Here is a 19643-nt window from a genome sequence, read left to right as displayed (position 1 = left end):
TCATGTGACTGTAATTAACTAGGAAGTCGGGGGAACCAAGGAAAAATATTCAGATTACAAAGTTATCATTTCCTAAAATAACTTTTCAGATATTTTATCTGATCAATTAGTCTTCGAATTATTTACTTTACCTCACGTTAGTCTCATTCCAAACGTCGTAAATTGTTGCTTATCTGCACGAACCCAGTCTTCACTATGAGTCATCCATACATCAATTGTCTTAAATCATTTATTTATTACTAACTAAGTAATTCACAGAAATGCATAAACAAACAAACAAGGTAAATGTGGTTACAAGAAATTATAGGGGAATGTGCCCTAGTGGGCTAAACCGGCATCGTGGCTTGTTAGACAAAAGGGGAAGTGGGGGGTCAACTGAGATGAGACACTACAAAGTTGATAAATATAACAATTGAAATGCTAATCCTTTGCACATGAACGCTCACTCATTCGGGAACAATTGCAATCAATATATATATTTACGCTCAGGGTGTTGTCTTGATCGCTGTTGAAAAGTTTGTTTCTGTTGGAGAGTTTTGTCCTCTCTCTCTCTCTCTCTCTCTCTCTCTCTCTCTCTCTCTCTCTCTCTCTATGTCTTGGTTAGAGGGGATAGTTCAGAGTGACATTCATTAGTTTGATATAGAATGGATGTTTCTGCGGTTGTCGTTCTTCTCAATGATACCGAATTCCTAGCTGCAGACTAGTAATTAATATCAAAGACTTGTTCTTATTCTGTCGGTATCGATAGTCTAAGAGTTTAAGCACGTGGTATGGTTAAAAGATTCAGCAATGGTCTACAACCTTTGTCCTCTCCTAATGGAGAAAAACATGGTCTGGTGATAGTTGGGTTTTATTCGGAATTGCAGAAAAGGGGCTGTCCCAGGATGCCTGACCCTAACTAGGCTCAGGGGCGGTCCTCTGATTTAGTTCAAATCAAAAGGGAATTGTATTTTGCTTCATTAAACAGTCCAAAATCATATTACACAATTTTACAAACAGTATCATACTCACTCATTCATCTTATACAACAAATAGATGTAAACCTCATATCTGAGGCTATTATATAAACAGCATTATGGTAATGTGGCCACAACGTCTCCCATGAGCTTCCCCAAGTTGTAACAAACGGACCAGTTTGTAGCTGGATTCTTCACCGATCTTTTATACTTTCTCCGGAACATGAAATTTGTTCGTACCTCAAGTTCTGTGAGGTAGAAGAAATTCCTTTGTGCTCTATGAAAATTGGGGACCCTCGCTGCAGGCCCCGGACTGGGCACCCTCGCTGCTGGCCCCGGACTGGGCACCCTCGCTGCGGGCCCCGGACTGGGCACCCTCGCTGCGGGCCCCGGACTGGGCACCCTCGCTGCGGGCCCCGGACTGGGAACCCTCGTTGCGGGCCCCGGACTGGGAACCCTCGTTGCGGGCCCCGGACTGTGGATCCTCACTGATGGGAGGAGACGTACAGACAGCCTGGTGCGTGGGGCTGCCACAGGGCCCACCAGGGTGGGGAGACATACAGGAGGCCTGGTTCTGGGAGCAGGCACAGGATGAACCGGGATGTGGGGGAGCACTGGAGATCTGGTGCTTATCCCTGGCACCATTATTCCAGGCTGTATGCCCACTTTAGCCCGGCACCTCCCGAGCGCAGGCACAGGTCGAACCGGGCTGGGGGGGAGCACTGGAGATCTGGTGCTTAACATGTGCACCTCTCCTTTTGGCTGCATGCCCACTTTAGCCCGGCACGTGCGGGGAGCTGGAACAGGCCGCACTGGGTTCTCCTGGCGAACTAGAGATACCGTGCGTAGAGCTGGCACAGGATAACCCGGGCCGAAGAGACGCACCGGAGACCAGGAGCGCTGAGCCGGCACAATCCCTCCTGGCTGAATTCCAACTCGCACGCCAACTGCAGGGAGCTTGCAGAGAGCACACCGGGCTATGAGAGCGCACTGGAGACACACGGCGCAGAGCCGCATAACCTGGTGCCTGACTAGTCACCCTCTCCCCACGGTAAGCACGGGAGTTGGCTCAGGTCTATAACCTGACTCCGTCAATTTCCCCATGTGCCTCCCCCCCAAAATGTTTGGGGCTGCCTCTCGTGGCTGCTTCGATGACTTGCCTCCTCATATCGCCGCCGCTCCTCCTTCGCTGCCTTAATCTCCTCCCTTGGACGGTGAAACTCCCCAGCCTGCCTCCAGCCTCCCATCCACGATCTCCTCCCATGTCCAGGAGTCCCTTTCTCCAAGCTACTTGGTCCCTTGTTGGTGGGAAGTTCTGTCACGGCCGTCGTCAGAAGGAGACCAAGGTGCAGCGTGCTGAGCATACATTTGACTTTTATTATAATATCGCCGACAAGACAAGAAACAAAGAAACGACCGTGATGCCACTAACAAAGATAACTTCCCACAAACACAAAAGGGAAAAAGGCTGCCTAAGTATGATTCCCAATCAGAGACAAAGATAGACAGCTGTCCCTGATTTAGAACCATACGCGGCCAAAACAAACATAGCCCTGGTTGTCAGGGCGTGACAACCAGTCTTTTCAATGCGATATTCGTATTCTGAGAGCAGAAGTCGCATGTAAGTGTCAAGTGTAGACAAGACCTCTCTCTCTCCTACAAACTCAGCTTTGCCAAAGGCGATCGTGTGAGGCGTGTTATTTATTTTAGAAGGCATTGCTTTCAATTATAATGACCAAACTGAAGCAGGGCCGGCGGGGTGTCCTTGTAGATGCCTCGCTCAATTAGAAAGTGTCTCTATTTTTGTGTTTTATCGCTGTCACCGTAGTCACACAAAACAAAACAAATGTTGTCATTATTCACTTTTTTTCTAGCTAATTGAATTAGAAGAGGTACGGTGCCTTTAGAAAGTATCAATTCCTCATTTTATTACACATTTTATAGTGTTAAAGCCTGAATTCAAAATAGATTCAATTTTTTTCTTACCCATCTACACACAGTACCTCATAATGACAAAGTGAAAACATATATTTTTGGGGGGGAAAATTGATTGAAAATGAAATACCGAAATATCTTGTTTACATAAGAATTTACACCCCTGAGTCAACACATGTTCGAATCACCTTTGACAGCGAGTACAGCTGTGAGTCTTTCTGGGTAAGTCTCTAATAGCTTTGCACACTTGGATTATAAAATATTTGCACATTATTCTTTAAAAAATTCTTCAAGCTCTGTCAAGTTGGTTGTTGATCATTACTAGACAGTCATTTTCACATCAATTTAAGTCAAAACTGTAAATCGGCCACCCAGGAACATTCAATGATGTCTTGGTAAGCAACTCCAGTGTATATTTTGCCTTGTGTTTCAGGTTATTGTCTTGCTGAAAGTTGAATTAATCTCACAGTGTCTGGTGGAAACCAGACAAAATCAAGTTTAGGTCTAGGACTTTTCCTGTGCTTAGCATTTTTTGGGGGTTTTGTAGTTTTCTATTCAATGCCATTACAGTATCCATTGACTTAGGACTCCATCTGCAGTTCCTATGCCTTCCACTAGATGTCAACAGTCTTTAGAAATCGTTTCAGGCTTGTATTCTTATAAATGAGGGAGTAAGACCAGTCTGAACGAGTGGACCCTAACGTGACGCAGAGATTTTTCAGGTGCATGTGCATTTCTTGTTTACCTTTTATATTGACGACGTTATTGTCCTGTTGAAATATTATAGATCATTTAGGCTAAAAAACAACCTGAGGTTGGAATATAAACAGCGTTTGGCATGTTTCTATGAACTTTACGGATACAATTATAATTTTTTTGTCTGATTGTTTTGACTGAGTTTGAGCCTGTGGATTACTGAAGAAAACGCGCTAACAAAACGGAGGTTTGTGGATGTAAAGAGACTTCATCGAACAAAATGAACATATATTAGGTACATTAATGTCTTCTGATTGCCACCATGTGAAGATCATCAAAGGTAAGGGATTAATTTTATCTATATTTCTGAGTTTTGTAATGCTTCTGCTTGGCTGGTTACTGTTTGTAATAATTTGTAAACTGGGCTATGTTCTGGGCTAGGTATGCTTTCGCCAAAAAGCATTTTATAAATATGACACTGTGGTTGGTTTAACAAGAAGTTAATCTTTAAACCTCTGTTAAATATGTTTTGTTTTCTGAATTTTTATAATGAGCATTTCTGTAATTGAATTTGGCGCTCTGCAACCTCACTGGATGTTGGCCAGATGGGACGCTAGTGTCCTACATACCCTAGAGAGGTTAACATCCCTTCACTGACATAGAAGTAGGCTATATAAAGAGTGCATGGTGGGTGGAGGAATTGACTGACAATATGTATGTATGGATATATCAGCCTATAGGATAATTTATTCTGACAAACAGGTAGGCCTACCTCTTATTTGTTAATTAAACTTCTTAGGGCTGCAATCCCGTTAACGGGGTGATATGACAACAGCCAGTGAAAGTGCAGGGCGCCAAAATCAAAACAACAGAAATATCATAATTAAAACTCCTCAAAAATCTTATACCGTTCTTATATCTTATACCGTTTTAGGGTTAATCTTGTTGTTAATCCCACCACAGTGTCCGATTTCAAATAGGCTTTACAGCAAAAGCACCACAAACGATTATGTTAGGTTATCACCAAGCCACAGAAAAACACAGCCAATTTCCAGCCAAAGCGAGGAGTCACAAAAAGCACAAATAGAGATCAAATTAACCTTTGATCATCTTCATCAGATGACACTCATAGGACTTCATGTTACACAATACATGTATATTTTGTTTGATAAATTCATATTTATATAAAAAAACTCAAGAGTTTACATTGGCGTGTTACATTTTTTTTTTTACCTTTATTTTACTAGGCAAGTCAGTTAAGAACAAATTCGTATTTTCAATGACGGCCTAGGAACAGTGGGTTAACTGCCTGTTCAGTGGCAGAACGAAAGATTTGTACATTGTCAGCTCGGGGATTTGAACTTGCAACCTTCCGGTTACTAGTCCAACGCTCTAACCACTAGGCTACGCTGCCGCCCCAGTTCCAAAAACATAGAGTGATTTTGCATAGCCACATCGATTCAACAGAAATTATCATCATAAATGTAGATGATAATACAAGTTATACACATAGAATTATAGATATACCTCTTCTTAATGCAACCGCTGTGTCAGAAGTCTAAAAAACCTTATGGAAAAAGCACACCATGCAATAATCTGAGACGGAAAAATAATCAAATTAGCTGCCATGTTGGAGTCAACAGAAACCAGAAATCACATTATAAATACTCCCTTACCTTTGATGATCTTCATCAGAATGCACTCCCAGGAATCACAGTTCCACAATAAATGCTTGATTTGTTCGATAATGTCCATTATTTATGTCAAAGTAGCTACTTTTGTTAGCGCGTTAGGTACACATATCCAAACGCTCGTGCATTACTTCAGACAAAAACTTCGGACAAAAACTTCCAAAAGTTATATTACAGGTCGAAGAAACATTTCAAACTAAGTATAGAATCAATCACTAGGATGTTTTTATCATAAATCTTCAATGAAGTTCCAACCGGAGAATTCCTTTGTGTCTAGAGGAGCAACGGAACACAGGGTGATATCATGTGGAATGCGCATGACCAGGAAATGGCTCTCTGCCAGTAACCTGACTCATTCAGCTCTTATTCAGTCCCACAACACAGTAGAAGCCCCATTCATCAAGTTTCTAAAGACGGTTGACATCTAGTGGAAGCCCTAGGAAGTGCAACTTCATTCATATCCCAATGTGAAATCAATAGGGCCTGGGTTGAATATATACCAACCTCAAATTTCTCACTTCCTGTTTGGATTTCTTCTCAGGTTTTTGCCTGCCATATGAGTTCTGTTATACTCACAAACGTCATTCAAACAGTTTTAGAAACTTCAGAGTGTTTTCCATCCAATACTAATAATACTATGCATATATTAGCAACTGAGACTGAGGAGCAGGCCATTTACTCTGGGCACCTTTCATCCAAGCTACTCAATACTGCCCCTGCAGCCACAAGAAGTTTTAAATAGGAAGAAATAAGATCCAACACAAAGCCCTGTTGTTGTTGTTAGTAAAGTCAAAATAAAATGAAGACGGTTGAAATTAATTGTGCCTATTGTCAGCAACATGAGCTGCCTATTTCTGATTGTTTGTGCCGCAGCTGCTGCTTCAAGTTTGGTATTTGGTATTTATTAGGATCCCCATTAGCCGCTGCAAAGCTTTGGCTACTCTTCCTGTGGTCGACATGAAACATGACATAATACATAGTACAGAACATTATTAGTCAAGGATGGAAATACATACATTTAAAATGTCACACATAGCCTACATATCAGTACATGCACACAACATCTACAGGGCTTTCGGCAAGTATTCAGGCCCCTTGACCTATATTGACGAAATAGCTTTTTCCCTCATCAATCTACACACAATACCCCATAATGACAAATCAATTTTTGCTAAATTATTATTATTATTTTTAAATATCACATTTACATTTACATGATGCTGCCACCCCCATGCTTCACGGTTGGGATGGTGTTCTTCAGCTTGCAAGCCTCCCCCTTTTTCCTCCAAACATAATGATGGCCATCATGGCCAAACAGTTCAGACCAGAGGACATTTCTCCAAAAAGTATGATCTTTGTCCCCATGTGCAGTTGCAAAACGAATTATAAGTTAAATAATCTGTCTGTCAACAATTGTTGGAAACATTTAAGTGCATGTATTCAGACCCTATACTCAGTACTTTGATGAAGCACCTTCTCTGCAGATCCTCTCTAGCTCTGTCAGGTTGGATGGAGAGCGTTGCTGCACAGCTTTTTTCAGCTATTTCACAGCTAGTCTGTCCAGAGATGTTTGATCGGGTTCACGTCTGGGCTCTGGCTGGTCCACTCAAAGACATTCAGAGACTTGTCCCGAAGTCACCCTTGTATTGTCTTGGCTGTGTGCTTTGAGTCGTCCTGTTGGAAGGTGAACCTTCGCACCAGTCTGAGGTCCTGAGTGCTCTGGAGCAGGTTTTCGTCAAGGATCTCTCTGTACTTTGCTCCATTAATCTTTGCCTCGATCCTGACTAGTCTCCCATCCCTGCCGCTGAAAAACATCCCCACAGCATGATGCTGCCACCACCATGCTTCACCTTAGTGATTGTGTCAGGTTTCCTCCAGGCATGACGCTTGGCATTCAGGCCAAAGAGTTCAATCTTGGTTTCTTCAGACCAGAGATTCTTGTTTCTCATGGTGTGAGAGTCCTTTAGGTAAACAGGTGTCAGGTAGGTGAATTTTGCTGAGGAGTGGCTTCTCTTTGGCCACTCTACCATAAAGGCCAGATTAGTGGAGTGCTGCACAGATTGTTGTCCTTCTGGAAGGTTCGCACATCTCCACAGATGATTCCTGGAGTTCTGTTTGGGTTCATGGTCAACTCTCTGACCAAGGCCTTTCTTTCCGATTGCTCAGTTCGGCTGGGCGGCCAGCTCTACGAAAGGTCTTGGTGGTTCTAAACCTCTTTCATTTAAGAATGATGGAGGCTACTGTGTTCTTTGGGACCTTCAATGCTGCAGACATTTTTTGGTACCCTCCCCCAAACCTGTGCCACTACACAATCCTGTCTCAGAGCTCTACAGACAATTCCTTCAACCTAATGGCTTGGTTTCAGCTCTGTGGGACCTTATAGAGACAGGTGTGTGCCTTTCCAAATCATGTCCAATAAATTGTATGTCATGTTGTAGAAACATCTCAAGGATGATCAATGAAAACAGGACGCACCTGAGCTCAATTTCAAGTCTCACAGCAAAGGGTCTGATTACTTATGTAAATAATACATTTTAAAATCTTTCTAAAAACCTGTTTTCACTATGTCGTTGTGTGTAGATTGATGAGTAAAAATGTGTATTTAGTCTATTTTAGAATAAGGCTGTAACGTAACAAAATGTGGAAAAGGGGAAGGGGTCTGAATACTTTCTGAATGCACTGTATATCAATCTTGAAGAGGATTATCTATCTTGGATGCAGTTTGAATGGACTTGATGAAGAGAGAGAAAGACTGCAAGATAGTGCTCACAAAGCAAATGTGCTAAACTCTGTGTCTGCAGGTTTTTGCTCCACCCTTGTACTTGATTGATGAAATAAGGTCAGTAATTAGTAAGGAACTCCCCACACCTGGTTGTCAAGGTCTTAAAAAACAAAAACCTGCAGAGACTCTCCATGGAATGAGTTTGACACCCCTGATTTAAAGCAGTGATATTCGAGTGATAGACTTTTAAAACTCTGCAGCTGCAATTAAAAAATATATATTTACAATTAGAAAATGATCTCCAGATGGAGATGTGTAAATTAGAAGCACATTCAGTCCTTATAATACTGTAGCATATGCTGCAGCAAATGTAGGCCTACCTGTCAGAAAGAAAAAAGTTACCATGATGAGATGATAGGTCTACATGCATTGTGAACTGCACTCCAGACTGAGATGGGATGTCTGTCCCCAACCTGAGCGTTGATGATTCATTATGCAGAGAGCAGAGAGAAGGCCTTAGAGAAGCCAGATTTAGACATTGCAAATCATTTAACAGTTCCATTTCACGCCATGCAGTTCATACAAATATTTTGTTTTATAATTGACCACTTTCTCTTATTTATCCCGGGAAAGAGGAGTGGGTTTGGGTGGGAAATCCCGTTAAATCTTAGTAACCCGGTTCAACCTTAAGTCACAGGGAATAGAGATGCTGGGAGGGCTTTAGTGCAGGGTTATAACAGGGAGTTTGGGATACTCAATGATACGCTTGTATGGCTGAGGAGGTTGGGGTGTGTTTGGTACCTGCCAATGAAGCATCACTATGGCGACTGCCTTCCAGTCATAAACCAGTGCAGCCTCTCCATCGCCTCTGGCAACGGTAGTACTGTAGAACAGTCAAGGAAAACCAGTAGAGGACTATGAACTTCCCCCGAACGAGCGACCGAGCGGCTGAGTTATGTGAACCTGTCAAATATAGAACCCTCTGGGAGGGTGATGATGTAAAATAACAGTTGCCGGGCAACCGGCAATATGGCCGTCAGGTGAAGTGATTTAAAGCGAAAAACTCCCAAGAACCGGACAGGCTGAGCAAGCAGAGAAAGGAGGTTGGAAAGGACAGGCAGAGCACTGAATGTATGCTAGCAGGGTAGTCCATATCTCCAATCAGATTTTTTGATAGCGATGTTGTGTTTTTATAAGTGGATGAAATGGTCTAATTTAGAGATGGATCTAAATGTGCGTAATGGATACCTGGTGGAAAATGGGGGAGGGTCATGTCATTTCAATTTCAGTCAAGTGGAGGGTTTAGTATTTTTTTAATTTTTTAAAATCTCGTCCAGGGGAGGGTCATGCAATTTGCAATGAATGAAATGTCTATATTGCTAGTGTTTTAGAATGATTTGCTTATTAGGCTATATATTGATGTGTGCCCGATACTGTCCCTCATCTCTGATTCTCTGCTGGGCGTGCAATAAAAAGTGTGCCTAAAGGCTATTTAGTGTGGTCTCAATCAAATGATACATAGACTATAGGCTACGAAGTGCATGCTCGGAGAAGGCTATTTAGTGTGTTCTCAATCAAATGATACATAGGCTATAGGCTACGAAGTGCATGCTCGGAGAAGGCTATTTAGTGTGGTCTCAATCAAATGATACATAGGCTATAGGCTACGAAGTGCATGCTCGGAGAAGGCTATTTAGTGTGGTCTCAATCAAATGATACATAGGCTATAGGCTACGAAGTGCATGCTCGGAGAAGGCTATTTAGTGTGGTCTCAATCAAATGATACATAGACTATAGGCTACGAAGTGCATGCTCGGAGAAGCACAGAGCAACATTATATTTCTAAGATGGTGGGATGGTGTAATTTCAACTAGGCTGCATTACACACTGTAATGTATATTCCAACCATGAGCCCCAGCCTGCTCTGCCCTAGCTGATCAAAAACATTTTTATGTGATGCCTAACCAATGGCTTTGCTGTGTAGGCCTCACATTAAGAAAGATTCGAGTTACGTCCATTGTGGTGCTGAAACTGCATCATTATTAGTCTTTGTGCGAGGTATTGATGGGGGCGGCAGGCAGCCTAGTGGTTAGAGCGTTGGGCCGGTAACCGAAAGGTTAGTGGATTGAATCCCGGAGCTGACAAGGTAAAAATCTGTCGTTCCGCCACTGAACAAGGCAGTTAACCCACTGTTCCTAGGCCGTCATTGTAAAAAATGATTTGGTCTTAAAAATTATAATAATTGAGGTGGTGAAGGTGCCAAACTGCCTGTTCAAGCAGTTGGCACATAGTTTGGACACTGATCTGTACAAGACATGCAACCAGAGGTCTCTTCAAAGTCCCCAGGTCCAGAACAGAGTCTGGGAAATGTAGAGTATTTAATTGATCCATGACTGCATGGAACTCTCTGCCACCCCAGATAACTCAAACTGGCAATACAAACGATATAAAATAACACCTTAATGCACAAAGTGGACTGTGAATATACTCAGCCATTTTATATATCTTGTGTTGTAATTCCCACTGTATTAGACCTTCGGAAAGTATTCAGAACGCTTGAAGCACACAGCCAAGACAACACAGAAGTGGCTTCTGGACAAGTCTCTTAATGTCCTTGAGTGGCCCAGCCAGATCCCGGACTTGAACCTGATCAAATATCTCTGGGAGATATGTGAGAAGAATGGGAGAAACTATGTGCCAAGGTTGTATGCAAGAAGGCTCAAGGCTGTAATCACTGCCAAAGGTGCTTCAACAAATTACTGAGTAAAGGGTCTGAATACATTATTTGATATTTCAGTTTTATATTTTTTTTAATGAGCAAAAATGGTTAAAAACCTGTTGTCTTTGTCATTATGGGGTATTGTGGGTAGATTGATGTGGAAAACATGCACTGTATATACCTTCCTAATATTAAGTTGCACCCCCTTTTGCCCTCAGAACAACCTAAATGTGTCTTGCCCATTCCCCCTCTGAATGACACACATTCAGAATCCATGTCTCAACTATCTCAAGGCTTACAAATCCTTATTTAACCTCCTTCCCTTCATCTACACTAATTGAAGTAGATTTAACAAGTGACATCAATAAGGGATCTTAGCTTTCACCTGGATTCACCTGGTCAGTCAGTCTATGTCATGGAAAGAGCAGGTGTTCCTAATGTTTTGTACACTCAGTGTAGATGTCCTAACCTACCTATTTCAGGAAATAAATGAAATGTAGTATTAGCCTTATATTTAGCTAATGAATGATGGACTATGCATAAGCTTCTAACTTATAGCCTCTGTATCTTGCTCAATACACCTGGCCTCTCTCTTTAAAAAACGCTCCTTAGCTCTTGGAGTCCAAGGACTGAGTTTGGGAAACGTTGTCATAGGCTATATATATAGGATAAAGGCACTATCATTAGGCTTACATTTATGTGCTTTGTATACTTTAAAATGACACTTCCTGGTAGAAAAGTTATTTATTCTCGGAATGGAACATTTATAAAATACCGGGAAAATATTAAACCTTACTGTGGCCTGTCACTCTGGGAACTCACCTGTATGTCACTCTTCATCTACACTCATAGAAAAGAAGGTGCTATGTAGAACCTGAAAGGTAGAACCAGGTAGAACCATTCTGGGTTTTACAAGGAACAAAAACGGATTATCCTATGGGGACAACCGAAGAACTCTTTTGGAACACTTATCCGAAGAGTGTAATTACAGGGCAGATCACATGGAGTGAATCAGCACCTGCTACAAAGGTCAAAGTTCACAGAAAAGGCAGCCTATATGTTTGCATCTAAGAATACAAGAAGGAAATGTACTTTTCAGTTCACATGGACCCAGTGCCCTTTACATTCAAATTCTGTACAGGCTATTATGCACAGAATGGATTTCTAAACAAAAGAGCGTGTCTCGGCATTGAAGAAAGTCTAAGCACTTTTCACACAGCCACTTTAGAGGATCTAAATGTGCTAGCCAGCAACAACCCTTGATGAATTTGATCAGATTCGTATTAGAACACAAGGGCCCATTATAATAGGATCACAGAAGCCTTTCTTTTTTCTCTCTGCCTGGGTGGATAAGTGGCTTTGTGTGCAAACAGCATCTGAGGCGTAACCAGGTGTAATTAACAGTATCTGAGGCGTAACCAGGTGTAATTAACAGTATCTGAGGCATAATCAGGTGTAATTAACGGAGGGCAGGGAAAGGAAGCGAATCTAACTTACCCGTAGAATCTCCTCCACACAGCTGGAGTCACTGGACAGGCCGACCTGCAGACACAGAAGAAAAAGGCTGTTGTTAGACAGAGAGGAAGAAAAGGTACCAGATAGTTTCAAAGAGAGTAGCCTAAAGGTAGCCAAAATACATAATGGTAAACTAAAGACCATCTCAACTAATAGATGGTAGTCTAGCGGTTAAGAGTGTTGGGCCAGAATCCGAATGGTCGCTGGTTCTTATCCCCGAGCTGACTAGGGTGAAACATATGTTGATGTGCTCTTGAGCAAGGCACTTAACCCTAATTTCTCCTGTAAGTTGCTCTGGATAATTGCGTCCGCTAACTGACTAAACATGTAAAGGATAAAATAAAGAAGATAACCCCCAGAATATGTGATATATTCAGACAACACTTATTGAGTGGTATTTATTATTTAAGTGCAGAGAGGCTTATCTATTCTAGTCTAAGAGATGACTGCTAGGGGACAGATAGGCCTAGCTATTCTAGTCTGAGAGATTACTGCTAGGGGACAGATAGGCCTAGCTATTCTAGTCTGAGAGATTACTGCTAAGGGACAGATAGGCCTAGCTATTCTAGTCTGAGAGATGACTGCTAGGAGACAGATAGGCCTAGCTATTCTAGTCTGAGAGATGACTGATAGGGGACAGATAGGCCTAGCTATTCTAGTCTGAGAGATGACTGATAGGGGACAGATAGGCCTAGCTATTCTAGTCTGAGAGATGACTGCGAAGGGACAGATAGGCCTAGCTATTCTAGTCTTAGAGATGACTGCTAAGGGACAGATAGGCCTAGCTATTCTAGTCTGAGAGATGACTGATAGGGGACAGATAGGCCTAGCTATTCTAGTCTTAGAGATGACTGCTAAGGGACAGATAGGCCTAGCTATTCTAGTCTGAGAGATGACTGATAGGGGACAGATAGGCCTAGCTATTCTAGTCTGAGAGATGACTGATAGGGGACAGATAGGCCTAGCTATTCTAGTCTGAGAGATGACTGATAGGGGACAGATAGGCCTATCTATTCTAGTCTGAGAGATGACTGCGAAGGGACAGATAGGCCTAGCTATTCTAGTCTTAGAGATGACTGCTAAGGGACAGATAGGCCTAGCTATTCTAGTCTGAGAGATGACTGATAGGGGACAGATAGGCCTAGCTATTCTAGTCTGAGAGATGACTGATAGGGGACAGATACGCCTAGCTAATCTGTCTGAGAGATGACCGCTAAGGGACAGATAGGCCTAGCTATTCTAGTCTGAGAGATGACTGATAGGGGACAGATAGGCCTAGCTATTCTAGTCTGAGAGATGACTGCTAAGGGACAGATAGGCCTATCTATTGTAGTCTGAGAGATGACTGCTAGGGGACAGATAGGCCTAGCTATTGTAGTCTGAGAGATGACTGCGAGGGGACAGATAGGCCTAGCTATTCTAGTCTAAGAGATGACTGATAGGGGACAGATAGACCTAGCTATTCTAGTCTAAGAGATGACTGATAGGGGATGACATCGCTCTTCAATGCTCACAAACGGAGCATTGGTAATCAGGCCGTGCCAGCCAGCCAACAGTTATCCCTCTCTCACCGCCTCAGCCCAGACACACAGCAGACTTGGAGCGGACAAGCACTGGCCAAGACAGAGTCAGATAAATCCTAGACCTGGAATGTGCCAAGACTGGGTCAGATAAATCCTAGAACTGGAATGGGCCAGGACTGGATCAGATAAATCCTAGACCTGGAACGGGCTGTGTGTCTGTGTGTGTGTGTAGGCTACAGTATGTCCTATAGTTGATCTCTGGGCTGGCTCATTATACCATGCCACCTACAGAGCCACATGGGACCCTGGCTGACTGGCTGGCTCTCACAGTCTGCTCTGCTCTACTAGTGACATCAGCTCAACCCGGGTATGACTGGGGGCATGCTGACACTGGAAAGGTCAGTGGGTCTGAGGAGAGGGTTCGGGGTAGTGGGTAGCAGGGAGGAGTGGGGAGAAGAGTGATGGAGAGAGCAGAGCTGGGCTTTATCCACCTCAGGCTGCATGGAGCTGGGTAGCTACACACAGCAGCATCCCCCAGACACTCCCCATGCCATTTGTTGATCTGTCATGTTTTTCCACAGCCCTCCTACTGCCACTACCCCTCTCTGCCTCTATTTTACACAATGGTGTGATCTGTGTTGAAAAGCTGCCAAACTACATGCAAGAAAACATCCACATCTATAGTTGGAAATGATATATTGTGGTTTTATGAATATGCATCTCTGCAAAGTACAAGTTCTATTTCATTCTGAGTATCAAAAAACCATGACAGAAAGCAATTATAACACAAATAACGGCAGAATGCATTGTTTAACTATTACATCAAATAGCTAATTAGTAAAACTAATAATCCCATCTATATTTCACTGGTATTCCTCTCAGGTGATATTAGTGCTTGACTGTTTGTGTCTGTGTGTTTACGACTGAGCCACGCTGCACAGTGCCAGTCAACGGCAGACTGAAGGCATCCTAATTCATCCCAGATCCCACAAGAGGAGATGGAGTCTGTAGGAGCTTTGTAAACAAGCCTCACATACAGACATAAACTTCCTGTTAACCACCAGTACATAATATCCTGTTCCCATAGTAACCAACAGATGAGCTCTAATCAGAACGTTCTCTACCATTGTCCTCTGTCTAATAGAAGATACAGAGGCACAGCTTATTACAGCCACACCGGGGTTCATATCCCTGTCACCTGTGGTGAACCCCATTTAGAATCCAGGCATGACTCTCGCAGGTTCTCTACGTCTGCTTTCTTCTTCTGCCTCTGGAATGAACACCAAATGTCAACGATATAAAGAGGCATCCCAGTTCAGTGACAAACTGTTTACACCCGCTCTGAGAGGCTTGGGCTTGTCGGGATCAAGTCAGATGTGACAGATATCTGGGTTCTTAATGCAGTGTTTATGTCATGGTTTTGATATTGGAGCTAATGGGAGTCGGCTGAGATAAAACAAAGAGCAGCAGTCACAGTGCAGCCGGCTGGCTGACGTAAATTGTGGAATTTCAGCATTTGACAAAGGCATTTCCAATGGGTTGAGAAGTGTGTTTACAGCCGCATTAAAGCAAGGAGTCACCTTCATTTCTTATATTCCCCCAAGTTATTTTAGAAAACGACTGGAACAGAACTATCCAGCTGAGATCTTATTTCCTCACTCAGGCAGGGTTCTCTATGTACCTGCCATTCCAGTCAGATTGAATGGGTATTGGGCTTACAAATGATTTCTCTGATATAGGCAAATTTCCCATGGGAATAAAAGCTTTGCAAGATGCCAGTGTTCCAGAATAGCATGGTCCCATGGCCAATGTAAAATACAAATGAGAAATGCTTTCAGATCTAATTCTCTAAAATTCCATGTTAAAAAACATTTGTGTGGACAGAGTATGGACTGTAAAGTGTATGCAGAATTCTGAAATCATGAGGGATCGAAAAAACACAGAGGATCCAATAGTGAATATTGAGCAGCTCAGTGTTATAACTGGTGACCACTGACAAGTTTTAATCACACTCAAGCAGTTCATTGTGTATTTTGGTGAATTTAACATGCTTCTATTCATGTGAGAAAAAAATATTCAATTTTATGTGGTATGGCAAACCAGACAAAGTTAAAAAGGGCCTATTCATATCATGAACATGAGTTTGGAGGGTTAAAACAATGAAATATTAAAGCATTACACCTCTCAGGAGTGGTTGTTGAGTCATAATGGCTGTGTTAAGATGGACCTATAAACAGTACTGTTAGGAGGTCTGAAAAAACACAATCAATCAATGCGAAATGTAATTATACTCTTAGGTAAAGTATTTATTCTTAGGGCAATCCCAGTAGAAATGGTACAAATAGAGGTTCCCTCGAAATACAAAAAATAGTATTGCAATGGACTGGGATTTATGGGTTAGTCTGCAGACATCTGAAGGGTGTAATTAAGATTAGAGGGATTGGTTGATTTGATGATGATGTACTTGGAGTCCAGTATAAATATGAAGGGACTATAAATGTATAGTTGTTAAAAAAAAGAAAAAAAAAAGCGATTGAAGTAATATTATTTGATAAACTAATCTGTCTGCTAGTTTCATAGCTGATGTAAAATGCTTGGTGTTTTTCTCACAGGGAAAGAGCAATGCATTTTAATTGGCAGATGCAGATATCACTAGAAGTGTCCCTAATCTCTCTCCAAGTCCTTTTTTTTTGGCACGACACGGGAGAATGGAAAAAAAGAAGAACAAAATGGAGGAAAAAATGTCATTCACCTCGTTCTGCAAGACTGCAGAACGCTTTCAGGGGAAAAGAAGACGTATTCCTTTGAATGATGTGCGGATCCGGGAATATTGCAGAGGCAATTACTGGGGCAGAAATCAGTTTTCTCTGAAATAGCTGTTGAGAAAAGCGTCTGCACATCAACAACAGATAAGATGTATGTGGCACAAGGCTTTGATGCTCTCTGCAACAGCTCAAATTGTGCTTAAAAAGTGGAAGAGCAGCTCCAGGAACAAATAGGTAGATTTGAACATTAGATGAGAAGCAGCTCACAGAGGGCTTTCTATCTGTCTATCCTTCTGACAATGGACGGATGAACAAACAAGAGGGAAAACATGATAGATGACAGAAAAAACGACAACACAGATAGTCACAGAAAATCACATAGCATAGTCGACACATTCATGGGCTGATATATAGAAACAGATGAATAGATGCACTATGAGATGAATTGTTTTATATTTTTTGTTGTTTGTGTGACATGAAACAATTTGAGTATACATCTTCATCGACAACGACAGTTTTCTAGTAGGAAAGTTGCACTTTACAGCAGTTACGGTGCCTTTGGAAAGTATTCAGACCCTTTGACTTTTCCACATTGTCATGTTACAGCCTTATCTTAAAATTGATTAAAATGTTGTTGTTTTTTCATCAATCTACACACAATACCTCATAGTGAGAAAGCAAAAACTGGTTTGTAGACATTTTTGCTATTAACTTTTATTTTTGAAATATATCACATTTACATACAGCTGAAGTCGTAAGTTTACATACACCTTAGCCAAATAAACTTAAACTCAGTTTTTCACAATTCAGAATAATAGTAGAGAGAATGATTTATTTCAGCTTTTATTTCTTTCATCACATTCCCAGTGGGTCAGAAGTTTACATACACTCAATAAGTATTTGGTAGCATTGCCTTTAAATTGTTTAACTTGGGTCAAATGTTTTGGATAGCCTTCCACAAGCTTCCCACAGTAAGTTGGGTGAATTCTGGCCCATTCCTCCTGACAGAGCTGGTGTAACCGGGTCAGGTTCATAGGCCTCCTTGCTCGCACACACGTTTTCAGTTCTGCCCACAAATTTTCCATGGGATTGAGGTCAGGGCTTTGTGATGGCCACTCCAATACCTTGACTTTGTTGTCCTTAAGCCATTTTACCACAACTTTGGAAGTATGCTTGGGGTCATTGTCCATTTGGAAGACCCATTTGCGACCAAGCTTTAACGTTAACTGATGTCTTGAGATGTTGCTTCAGTACATCCACATAATTTTCCTATCTCATGATGCCATCTATTTTGTGAAGTGCACCAGTCCCTCCTGCAGCAAAGCACTCCCACAACATGATGCTGCTACCCCCGCGCTTCACGGTTGGGATGATGTTCTTCAGCTTGCAAGCATCCCCCTTTTCCTCCAAACATAATGATGGTCATTATGGCCAAACAGTTCTATTTTTGTTTCATCAGACCAGAGGACATTTCTCCAGAAAGTACGATCTTTGTCCCCATGTGCAATTGCAAACCGTAGTCTGGCTTTTTTATGGCGGTTTTGGAGCAGTGGCTTCTTCCTTACTGAGTGGCCTTTCAGGTTATGTCGATATAGAACTCGTTTTACAGTGGATATAGACACTTTTGTACCTGTTTCCTCCAGCATCTTCACAAGGTCCTTTGCTGTTGTTCTGGGATTGATTTGCACTTTTCGCACCAAAGTATGTTCATCTCTAGGAGACAGAACGCATCTCCTTCCTGAGCGGTATGATGGCTGCATGAACATGGTACCTACAGGCATTTGGAAATTGCTCCCAAGGATGAACCAGACTTGTGGAGGTCTACAATTTTCTTGGCTGATTTCTTTTGATTTTCCCATGATGTCAAGCAAAGAGGCACTGAGTTTGAAGGTAGGGGCCTTGAAATACATCCACAGGCACACCTCCAATTGACTCAAATGATGTCAATTGGCCTATCAGGAACTTCTAAAGCCATGACATCATTTTCTGGAATTTTCCAAGCTGTTTTAAGGCACAGTCAAGTTAATGTATGTAAACTTCTGACCCACTGGAATTGTGATACAGTGAATTATCAGTGAAATAATCTGTCTGTAAACAATAGTTGGAAAAATTACTTGTGTCATGCACAAAGTAGATGTCCTAAACGACTTGCCAAAACTACAGTTTGTTAACAAGAAATGTGTGGGGTGGTTGAAAAACAACTTTAATGACTGCAACCTAAGTGTATGTAAACTTCCCACTTCAACTGGCAGTATTCAAAGCCTTTACTCAGTACTTTGTTGAAGCACCTTTGGCAGCAATTACAGCCTTGAGTCTTCCTGAATATGACGTTATAAGCTTGGGGAGTTTCTCCCCTTCTTCTCTGCATATCCTCTCAAGCTCTGTCAGGTTTCATCCAGACATGGCATTCAGGCCATAGAGTTGAATCTTGGTTTCACCAGACCAGAGCATCTTGTTTCTCATCGTCTGAGAGTCTTTAGGTGCCTTTTGGCAAACTCCAAGCGGGCCGTCACGTGACTTTTACTGAGGAGTGGCTTCTGTCTGGCCACTCAACCATAAAAGCCTGATTGGTGAAGTGCTGAGAGATGGTTCTACTTCTGGAAGGTTCTCCCATCTCCACAGAGGAACTCCGGAGCTCTGTCAGAGTGACTATCGGGTTCTTGGTCACCTCCCTGACCAAGGCCCTTCTACCCCGATTGCTTAGTTTGGCTGGGCGGCCAGCTCTAGGAAGAGTCTTGGTGGTTCCAAACTTCTTCCATTTAAAAATGATAGAGGCCACTGTGTTCTTTGGGGACCTTCAATGCTGCAGACATTTTTTGGTACCCTTCCCCAGATCTGTGCCTCGACACAATCTTGCCTCGGAGCTCAACAAACAATTCCTTCGACATCATGGCTTGGTTTTTGCTCTGACAGGCACTGTCAACTGTGGGACCTTACATGGACAGGTGTATGCCTTTCTAAATCATGTCCAATCAATTGAATTTACCACATGTGGACTCCAATCAAGTTGTAGAAACATCTCAAGGATGATCAATTGAAACAGGATGCACCTGAACTCAATTTCGAGTCTCATAGCAAAGGGTCTGAATACTTATGTAAATAAGGTATCTGTTTTAAAAAT

General features: G+C 42.3%; 1 protein-coding gene across 1 annotated transcript in view; it reads right to left on the bottom strand.

Moving 5' to 3' along the window:
- aff2 (AF4/FMR2 family, member 2) overlaps nucleotides 1-19643 on the bottom strand; it is a 351632-nt gene that overhangs the window by 157310 nt on the left and 174679 nt on the right. Inside the window, exon 5 of the mRNA XM_031791376.1 lies at nucleotides 12217-12261. Coding sequence (XP_031647236.1) covers nucleotides 12217-12261 — 45 coding nt within the window. The remainder of the gene's footprint in view (nucleotides 1-12216; nucleotides 12262-19643) is intronic.

This window comes from Oncorhynchus kisutch, linkage group LG15, assembly GCF_002021735.2.
Source record: "Oncorhynchus kisutch isolate 150728-3 linkage group LG15, Okis_V2, whole genome shotgun sequence".
In the NCBI taxonomy this organism is placed as follows: domain Eukaryota; kingdom Metazoa; phylum Chordata; class Actinopteri; order Salmoniformes; family Salmonidae; genus Oncorhynchus; species Oncorhynchus kisutch.
Note: the sequence above shows the minus strand (reverse complement) of the source record. Positions and strands in the feature narration are given on the sequence as shown.